The following is a 10,976-nucleotide window of genomic DNA, read 5'->3' as shown; positions in this document are numbered from 1 at the left end:
GTAATTGAAAACAGCTGCCCGTGTGGGCGAGGGTGGAGCCCTTCCGGTTAGTATAAATTGCCTACTATGGGGCACCTAAGTCACGCCCTTCTACTTCCGATCTATGGGGCTGGAGCTCGCAAAATTTTGAATGCGAGTTAATGGAGCGAGTCAAGCTAAATCCTCATCCCGTTTGGCATGTGCTCCGGATTTCACATATGATGACAGTGAATTTGAAAGGTTTGGATTTGCGTCGTAAGACCACTCATTTTCGGCACGCAAGAAACGTTATTTTAGCTTTTGTGCAAAACTGTGTTGGAGACTACACGTGCGCCTCGCATATCTGACGTGAACCGAGGCACAGCCAACCCTACCGCTGCACCGTGGCTTAAGTGGCTGCACGTCGGACATGCGACGTCTTATGTAGTCCAAATAATTACATATTTTTGCACACACACAACTCAAAAATCGCTTGCCAAGTGAAGTCAGTAAGCACACCATTGGTTGTTATTAATTCTGAGGCACAGCATATGTGTGATCGAAGGGGAAATGCGAGGTGGGTCGGAAAATAGCTTTGATCAGTCCATTACAGCCCAGTCAAAAGTTTTTCCGTTGCCAGCCCCACAAGCCGCCCGGAAGGGGTGGAGACTTAGGTGCCCCATGTTGGCTGTTAGCCAGGTGTGGCTAACCTCAGTACCGGTTGGCGCTTGGGGAAGCCCTGTACGCTGGGTGAAGTAGGTGATGTTGGCGTGTTGGGTGTTGGACCCACACTGGAGCGCGTAGAGCGCAGCTGAAATGCGGACGCCAGGTTGCCGCATGTAGCCTAACCGGCTCGAAGGTAAGCCCTTCTGTGTGCACCTGGCGATACCCAATTATGTTTGTACTGTGGCTAACGTGATGTTGTTTCACTGCAGCATTGAATGGTGAAGCAAGGGTCAACCGTAGACTTCCAAGCTCGGTCCAGTGCTTACCAATTGCGACTTAAGGTAATTTCTAATTTACCGTCACTCTGTGCCTGTGGCTTTCACGCCACACCTTGCACATTGATGATGGCATTTCCCTGGCATTAACCCAGTCTCTCTTGTGCTTCTAGGTTGAGCACATATTGTCTATGGGCTGGGGTGGGGGGTGCCGCCGTCTTTTCCCTGTTTTGTGTTTTGTTTTACCACGAGTTCTTTTAGTAAGCAGGAGGTAGCGAGTGGCTTGTTTTAGGCCTACACAGAAGTACGTTTTCTCACTTTGTGCTGTCTGGCACGACTGGCTCTGATCATCCACTCCTGGGGCCAGGAGTGAATCACAGGAGACCAGTTGGTTGGCTCGGTTTCATTGTGTAGATTTATTGTGACGGGGTTGACCCACCTGAGTTAGTGCATAATCTCTCATCGGAGTGGTTTGATTCCTGAATATCGCTTCACTGTGAAATATCTTGTGTGCTGTGATTTTCTTTCTCTTAAGTTTTTGAGGTATTTACTTTTGATTTATTTCTCATTTTGGCGTTTTATTTAGGCCTCTATGTTTTCCTTTGTGTTTGATTTGCTGTGTGGTTTTTTTGTAGTTCACAGTGTTGCGATTGTTCATTTAAATTTATATATTGGGCTACTCAGTGGCATCAGGCCTCAGCCTTCTGGTTTGCACATAACCATACTACCTTGTGGAAGCTTTTGTGTGAATATCTAGTGAACTGTACTTGTTCTCCTACCTGCCTACCTAGACCCTTTTTAGAGAAAGACTTGATGTGCAAGGAGAAAATAAAGAGAATCATATGTATTAACAGCTGTGTCCCCGTTCCTCATCCAGAACCTGTCGGGGGAAAATTGTTTTTTAACATCTGGGTTGTCTCACCCTTTAACGAGACTGGCGTAGTCACCTTTTAAAACCTAATTGCTTAAAAGTCTGAAATCTTAGGAAACTCCACTCTGCTACACCTGCACCAGTTACGTTTGCCACTAAAGTGCTTACCTGCGAACCACCCGTGTTCATACAGAGTTCTGAACTTTTTCCGCACGTGACTGTGTTACCTGGATGAACCTGCTGACGCCCGCATTGTCGTCACCGTTGGTGGACAAAAACAATATTTTTTAGGCTTGCATTGCGCACCAACTTTTCGGTTCACGAAAGCTAAGATCTGCCAGAGCCATACAGAGGGGAGAGTTACGCGATTGGAGGACCAGGAATTAAATTGCAGCCCCCCCTTTCAACGAGATAAGGTCGTGCCTAAGGCGGCTGTCTTTCCATAGACTCAACATAGAACCACCACATTAACAGCCAAAATTAAGGACTAACGAACTATACTGCGGGATAATCACCACAAATATGCAGTGTTTCCCATACATTGAGGAAACTATGGCGGCCCGCCATAGTTTAAATTTGGCCGCCATAGTTTCCGAAAATGTAAAAAAAAAAAAAAAATTTTTTTTTTTTTTTTTTTTTATTTTTTTTTTTATTTTTTTTTTTACGATTTCCGTGTTTGTTAAAAGCGATTTCAATTACGATTTCCTTCGCATGTTCCTCCTGGAGTAAATACATCCTATAGAGAAAACCACAAGTGCTTGAAAGAGAGAGGGATCAAAAGCCTTGTCAAGTTGTTGTAGTTAACTTGGGTTTGGGAGCAATAAAAAAAAAAAAACCTTCCGAGAAGGGACAGTTGGGATGAGTTTACTAACACTCCCCAGCCCAGGCTTTGTTTTACAGTTGTAATGAGTTAGGTGACAGGCCTTCATTGACAAGGCAGAGGAGACATCGGGCTGCATATAGAAATGAATGTGTATAATGAATGTGAATATAGACATAAATGTGTAATATGTTGTTCAGCCCTTTTAATGGGAGGAATTTTGAAAAACTGGCCCTGTGACCAGCACCCCTCATGTAGAATGTGTGTGTGGGGAAAAGGCATAGCCTACCCTCTTAGACCATTTTTGTTTATGCGTTAACAATTTCACAGCGATCTTAAATTCTTATCTCTGCTCCTATTTTGTTTTATTATTTTTTTCATTACATAGACCCCTGCATGTGTATTATGTAGCCTTATGTCTCAAAATATAAATGGCTGAAATGTAGGCGTAGGCCTATAGTTTCTCCATGCGCCAATGTCATACTGTACTCATTGTTTTGCCATTTTGCATTTACACTGCGTGAATATCCCCCCCCCGCCCCCCCCCCCCCCCCCCAAAAAAAAAGGCCCGGGAAAAGACACCCAACCCCCCCGCCCCGGACAAAAAAAACCCCCGCTGCCCCCATAGTTTCCAAAATTTCTGTGGGAAACACTGAATATGTAAACTATCAACTGTCTCGGTGGTGATAATCACAACAGTTTTACCATCTGTGATGTTTATCTGAAGTTATTACTACGAACAGCAAGTCTTGTCATATTCCCTGCATTGCATCGCATTGCATTTGCTGTGTGCTACGCCCACTACTAGGCACTAATATTCACAATGCTGAGCAGTACTGAGAAGATAAAACAGCTAAGTTTGCTAATGAGGAAGTCGGCCCAAGCACACAGCAGAGATTGCCTGACTTTGTCCTCTGTATGGCTCTGCTGTGAGTGTACTATTTTTTTTTTGTTAGGACACTGCTACTGTCACAACGATAACATGTCCTCATTGTTTCTTTTGGATAAAAATATTAGTAGATCATAACATTAATATACTTTTTGAGAAGAGGTGTGAAGTACGTACCGAGAGAAAAAATGGCTATTATGAACAAACTTTGACTATTACATAAAAAAAAATAGGCCACTAGGGATGTCAACAATGAATCGATAAATCGTCTTCAGGTGATTAAAACAGTAGACGATTGAAATCTCAATTATTCACCAACTCGGCTGGCAACAGCAGGTGAAATGGGCATGATGAAGTGCGTGCGAAGAGAGGGATGTTAAGAGTGGGAACATTTCAATCCCCTTGGGATCAAATAATATAAATCATTACACAGTAAATGTTGTGGTGTTAATTCAGCACTTAGAGAGTTCATTTGAGTCCAAATGATGTCAAATCAACTCTCTACGTGTTAAATGAGCACTGCAGAATTTACTGTGTAACTTCATTAAAACTTTGCATTTTATCTAATTTTTCACTTCCATTTTTAGATTTAGTACTTGGTATTTTATTAGGATCCCCATTAGCTGACAGACACATCAGCTACTCTCCCTGGGGTCCACACAGAACATACAACAGACAAGACATCAACATTCAAGACTACAGATACAGTGCAGAAGTTTAAAGGCCAACTTCCGATAAAACTCAGTTTTACTCACTCCTTTTGAAGATCGGACGGTCACCCCAAGTTAAACTCACTTGCAAGGCTCTCATAGCGGTGCGTCAACTCTCCTGGCTGTGTTTCCCGGTGTTTCCCAATTTACATAAATATTGCAGAGAAACGAGCGAATCACGAAAGCCTTTCTGTGTTTCGTCACGTCGAAAGAAGGCGTTGCCCACAAAGGTTTATATCGACCCATTTATCTAAAAACATGTCGAGTAATTTTTTTCTGCTTGTTTTCAAAACAAGCAACATCTTGTGGCCCGAAACATAGCTTAGCTTAGCTATCAGCTGGTTGCTACTCTCAGGTACACACACAGCACAAAGCCTCATACATAAAGCCTGCTCACTCTGGTTGCTCCGTGCCTGCAGCTCGCCTAGGGGTCGCTGTCGAAAGAGCACAGCCCTGAATGGAGCCTGCACGCCTCCGTTGGCGCCCCTATAGTGCAGTACCACCCGGGGAAGTGGCGACTTTGTTTCCCATTACATTCTCTCCAAGAACTGGAGGACTGAGCCAATCAGAGACGCGTTTCTTCGAGAGCAGGAGGAGTGAGCCAATCAGAGACGCATTTCCACGAGAAACACGGAACACTCTCTCGTTTCTCCACAAGCCACCTTGCCAGCTTGCAAAAACGTCTTGAAACAAAGCAACCAGAACGTTTTTTAAAACAGGACCAACGCGTAACACATTCAATAACAATTGGGAACACGGCAATATTAATTAAATGACGTTGAGAGGCCATCTTTAATGTAACATCTGTGAAGCTATTACCACAAAGTAAGTTATTTATATAACCGATATGACATATTTTTCCATTTCTATAAAATCATGCTGGTGCAAAAGTGAGTATACCCCAGACTAATGCAGCTTCAAAACTGCCAATGTATGTTCAAATGAGTTCAGGTCAGGTGTCGTGCTTAATCACTGATACACCACTTCAGAATATCAGCATTGGCCATAGGCGTGTGTTTGGAGTCATTGTCAAGTTGGAAAACAACACAGTAGCCAACAATGGAAGTCATTGAGTAACAGTACCATAGCTTTTTGTAGAGCACTGTATGTAGAGCTATGTATTCATGCTTCCATCCATGAAAACAGCTCTACAACACCAGTAGCACTCATGCAGCCCCACATAACACCTGCATCCCTCCAATGTTTCACTTTTGGCAGCATGTATACAGTATTTGACAACGTTGATGCCATCAGTTCTAAAAAATAATGATCTTGGGATCACTATTTCAGAGTATGGAGTTCCATTAGCCTTCAATGTCTGTGGCCCACCTGGACGTCTCTGCAAGACAGTTGCAAATGCATCCGTCCTAAAGTTTTGGACCACAATAGATACCGTTTTTTGACTGATAGGGTAAGTTTTGATGGTCTTCTAATAGCATTGACCCTTTTCTTCTTGGTCAGGCCTTTTGCCCTTTCTCTTCCATGTGGTGGCATTGCTTACAGCCAGGAATGGGAAGGAGTTTGCGCTGCGAAATACGGTTTTATAGGCAACTGTTTGATAGAAAACTGTGTAATGAATCCTTAAACTCTTCTGAGACTGATTTAATGCTCACTCAATTAATAAACTCTAACTTTCCTCTAAAACTGTCCTTGGCGTGTACTCATTTCTGAACCACCCTAATTTGATCAAAACTGAAAAATATATAATAAGAGTCATATTATAAAACTTACTTTTATGTTGTACATTCAACAGATATTGTATTACACAGGCTTATGCATATTGTGGAGATACATTTTGCGTTTACGAAAATATTTCTCAAAATGTTACTTTTCAAAAGGGGTGTACTCATTTCTGTTGTGCACTGTATATATGGACCTATAAGCAGGAGAATTTTTTTTTTTTTCCTGGAGTCCACACATTTAAACCATACAAAAACTCAACATAGAAACACTTCAAAAACCAAGTATGGACACTGAAGTCAAGCTTTATTTTAAGAAGCACCTGGGAACATCCTTTTACATCAACTCAAACTCAAAACGGCTGTGGGAACAACATGTGTCCCCAGACGGCCGAGTTAGTGTGGGTGTGGCAGGACATGGGTGTGTTGTGGTGTTGGGGTCCCGGTGGATGACAGACAGCCGTGGTGGAGCATCCTGGGAGGAAAGGCTGAAGGTCATGTGAAGGTCGTCTGTTTGTCCTGAATGGCCATGTGGTTCTCTGAGGAGAGAGGAGACAAAGAACAAAAAACATGAATGTTTTGTGATTTCTAATGAATACATTTGCTAAGTTTCTAATTCTGAAGCTCTCAGCCTCTTGGCCTCAACGAAAAGGACAAATCATAATGGTTGCCAGATACAATGCGTACCAAACTCCCAGCCTCTTCTCCTCGCTCTCCAGCAGTTTCCTGTAGGTGGCGATCTCTGCATCCAGCTTCAGCTTGATGTGCAGCAGCTCCTGATAGTCCGCCATGTACTTGCTCATCTCCATCTTGGTCTCGCTGAGCTGCGCCTCCAGCTGTGCGATGACGGACTCCAGTGCGGTCGCCTTGTCCACGTGGGCGGAGTCCATGGTGACCAGCTGCTGCTCCAGGGAGGCGTTGCGCGCCCTCATGCCGTCGATCTGGCTCTGCAGGTCGGTCACCTGGGAGTGGTAGGAGCCGATCTCAGCCCTCATGGTCTTCATCTGGACCTCGTGCTGACCGGACTTCTCCTTGAGCGTGTCGAACTTGCTCTTGTACCACTTCTCGGCCTCCTGTGCGTTGCGGGCGGCAACCGCCTCCATCTCAGCACGCATGTTGCGCAGGTAATCGGCCAGGTCTGGGCGCTCGGAGTCTTTCTCTACGGTCACCTTGGAGTCCTCGATCTGCTGCATCAGGTCGGCCACCTCGTCGTCGTGCAGCTTCCTGAGGAGCTCGATCTCAGCCACCAGCTGCTCCACGCGGCTCTCCAGCTCGGCCTTCTGCTGCGTGGCGTTGTCCACGTCCTTGCGGAACTCACGCAGGATCGCCTCAGCTTCGTCTGCAAGTCCAGATTGGGGGGCGAGAGAGAAATGGGTCAGAATTGAATGTGTAAAGCCTCATGATACTTTGAAGTGTTAAGAACAAACAATGCAAATCCTGTATACTATGTGAATAGAAAGTGGACAAGACAGACGAGCAGAATTCAATTGCATGGCATTCATAATGTTATCCAGTTTACATCAAAAGACAAAAGACTTTATCAATGTTGCATCTGACTATTATCTTCTTTACATGTACACATACCGTAGGTGTACTGTTTACACTTTTGCTCTATTACAATTACGTATACTACTGAGTGCCAAGCCCATGTAATTACTATTGGTGGGCCCGCCTTTCCCATATCACTCATTGATTATCATCAAAGAAGGTTCATATTCTTCTTCTCAGATCAGCCTACCTTTGAGGGCAAGCTCCTCCTCGATCTTCAGCCTCCACACCTGAACCTCCTCTTCAAAGTATGCCCTCTCTATGTCGGCAGCGCCCTTCTCGGCGGTCAGGGCCTCGATCAGGCCCCTCATCTCCTTGAACTTGAGCTCATACTCGTCTCCGAGCCCGCCGAATCCCCCCTTGAAGCGTTCCTGCAAGGCGGCCAGCTCTGCTTGCAGCTGGGCGTTTCTCGTTTCCAGGGACTGGACCTTGTCGATGTAGCCGGCGAAGCGCACATTGAGCTCCTGCATCTCCTCCTTCTCGTTGGCGTGCTGCTTGTGGATCTCGGTGCCGACCTCAACGGCAGAGACACGGCCACGGTTGTAGGAGGTTCCGCTGCGGACGACGGAAAGGGTCTTGTTGTACGAGGAGCCTCTCATGTTTCCTGGTTCCCTTTTGGGTGTGTGTTGGTTGGTTGTAGGGGTTTCCAATGTAGTAGATCTACTGGATGCTGTGTGTCCCAGGAGGAGCTGTCAGAGCTTGCTGATGGTCCAGGGGGTCGTCCCTTGGCTTATAAAGGGCCACCAGGAATCTGGCACCTTGGCTCGAAACTCTCACAGGGTTTTGACATGGTTTAAATATGTATCTGTAATGGTTTAAATGTGGATAGCTACTGCATTATGTATATATTTTCAGAATGTGGCTAAAACAGGCTTTTATTATGAAAGAAAAAGTAGTTCAAATCCGAAATATGGAAGTAACCTAGGCTATAGGCCTATTATCACAAAAGAAGGTCTTGGCTGTGAAGCAATGAACCTCCCGATATTCTACTTTTTCCATAAACCAGGCGCTTAATTGTTCTTGTTTTATCCAAGTGGAACTTTAGAGGTTATCCTAAAATAATAATCATCAAACTGATACTTGTAATTGCACGACTACGCCACTGGGGGACCTCCACCCCAGAATATATTTTGATTTCTACCAATAAGGCACAACAGGTTCGGATAGAATGGACAAGAGACATACCTTTGTTTAAAGGAATAACAATCTTTTCTTTATTAATACAATTGAAGTCAATAGTTAAAACCCTGCGCCGCTGAGATAAAAACAGTAATGCTCATTAGAACGGGGTTGGCTGCCACCGGATAAAGGGTTTCACCGAGCTAGGCCAGCCGGGCAGGCTTACTAGTTGAGAATAAATTAGTTCACCACTCGTGCACGAAACCAAGCCTATGGTAAACACCAATCACACACGCTCATAGGCTCACTACGCTATGTAAGTGATTAAATCACAATAGGATATCCACTACACACAGAATAAATCCGTAGAATAATACACACTCAAACTACTAGTCTACTGTATGGCCCTGCCCGACTAGAGCAGCATACTAGAACTGTGACAGCCAAACCCCGTCAGATAACAAAGTGACAAGCTGAAGCGGCGGACAGGCAAAAGAAAATCAAACAAACAAACAAAAAGGCTTTACTTTCGCTATGGGCAAAACAGCGGTGAGCAGCTGCCGCAAGCCGTCTGCCCACAGAGACCCTCGACGTACTCTGAGGTGTCTGGAATCAGGTGAACACACACACACACGGATCAGTACATGTTACATACAAATAGTGGACAAATGTTTAACATGAGCTACGCCTATAAAGGATCTTTACAAGCTCACCTCCACAACACTGAGGGGGGGGGGAGCCACGAGACTGGGGTTAGACACCACGGGAACTCTGGCTCCTGAGAATGAACAATATATGTTTAAATACACATCTCTAGATGGTTGCAGTCATCTAGACAAAACTGTGATCACACATACCTTGCTGCACCAGTAGCAAAGGCATCGGGCATCATCAGCGAATACCGGCACACCGGGAAGGCTCCAATGAGCCGGTCTAATTCATCTGATTTTATAAAAACAATGGCATAGCCACCAATTACGGATTAGCCACTGAGCGGCTACCTGAGTCCCGTGACGTCATTTGGGTATGGGAACTGCTGAGGGACACACCTTACTGAACAGACAGTGCGCCCTGTTACATTGTCAACACCGTCAGACAAAGATCGTCAAAGTAAAAAAGATGTGTTTGTATTAAAATGAAGAATTGTTTTAATAATTCAACAGCACTGAAGATACAAAAGTATATTCAATTAAAACATGTAAAAAAACATGTAAAACTTCCTCTCATGTTGGTATCTTTGGTGACAACAATATAATCTTAGTGATGGTATAATGGTGTTTCAACTGGTTAATGAAACATTATAAGACATTTTGGACTTTGGCCTTCATTACGATTGGACAGTGAAGAGAGACGGGAGTGTGTGAAGAGAGAGATGGGTTAGGGTTGGGAAATATCCCAAGCCAGACTCCAACTTGTGTCCGTGGGCAATGTGGGCCGTTCATGGCCAGGTATATTCGCATGCTATGCCACAACACCCGAGGTGGAGGTTTTTACTCTACATGGACCAACATTGATAGAGTGCCCTTTGGCCATAGCCTATCATACAAATTGGCATACTTGAGTCCATTATCGCTCAGATAGTGAGGGACATGGTCTCAATCATTTAAACCAACAATATCCTATATCAAACAAAACATTTTCAAAGACCACCAGAAATGTCAGTAACACTTAACAATAATGGTGCATGAGTTATAGTGGAATAATGTTGTAAGTAACTAATGAAGACACGAAATATGTAGGAAGTGATGTTTACAGTAACTCATTAGTCATCAATAATGACTCACCGTTGACCAGTTTTGACCTGAAAATAGCTCGTCGCCCTAGGTAGCCTATATACAGTAATGTTCCATCTGACCTTTTGGTTGAAATTGCCCTAATCATATTGCAGTACCATTGCTTGCTTATGCCACCCTAGAAGGTGTTTTTTTTTAAGTTTTATGCATTTTTGGAGTGTAATTGTCAAACCTATATGCTTAGTTCTATGAATTATAAGGGTCTATCTGATGGTATGCAGCATCTTTAATCAGCTGTTTTTCATTTGTCATGAACTAATGTTTCCAGTGCTCCAGGCTCAGTGTTAACATTGGGTTACAAAATGGTGCAACTATGAGCTTCTTTTTGTCATACACAACGGCAATGCAGACTCCAATGCAACCCTGTTTATTTGGCCTGCAAAAAGCGGTACAGCTATGCACCGAGTTGGACCTTGATCATGATATTTATCACTTAGATGAAAGCGACACTGACGTAGGCTGAATTTGATGTCGAAACATATTCAAGGTATAAACATATACCTTGTGTCCTTAAATCCAAAGGGTATTGATCAGTGTTTGCATTTCAGGTCATATTAAACCACAGGAATCTTGATAATGCAAAAAACCCTGTTTTGGCTATGAGTGCATTTTGCACAGAGTACCCACATTTAAGTTAATGAGCAGTCT

General features: G+C 44.1%; 1 protein-coding gene across 1 annotated transcript; it reads right to left on the bottom strand.

Moving 5' to 3' along the window:
- Positions 1 to 6,205: 6,205 nt before the first annotated feature.
- Positions 6,206 to 8,015, bottom strand: LOC134457752 (vimentin-like). Its single transcript, XM_063209725.1, has 3 exons — positions 7,607 to 8,015; positions 6,547 to 7,207; positions 6,206 to 6,407 (listed from the first exon to the last, which is right to left on the bottom strand). Exons 1-3 carry the CDS (start codon positions 8,013 to 8,015, stop codon positions 6,206 to 6,208), a joined length of 1,272 nt encoding a protein of 423 aa, XP_063065795.1.
- Between the last annotated feature and the right edge of the window lie 2,961 nt (positions 8,016 to 10,976).

The sequence above is a fragment of the Engraulis encrasicolus genome, chromosome 11 (genome assembly GCF_034702125.1).
Source record: "Engraulis encrasicolus isolate BLACKSEA-1 chromosome 11, IST_EnEncr_1.0, whole genome shotgun sequence".
Lineage (NCBI taxonomy): Eukaryota > Metazoa > Chordata > Actinopteri > Clupeiformes > Engraulidae > Engraulis > Engraulis encrasicolus.
This window is presented reverse-complemented; position numbering and strand designations above follow the sequence as displayed.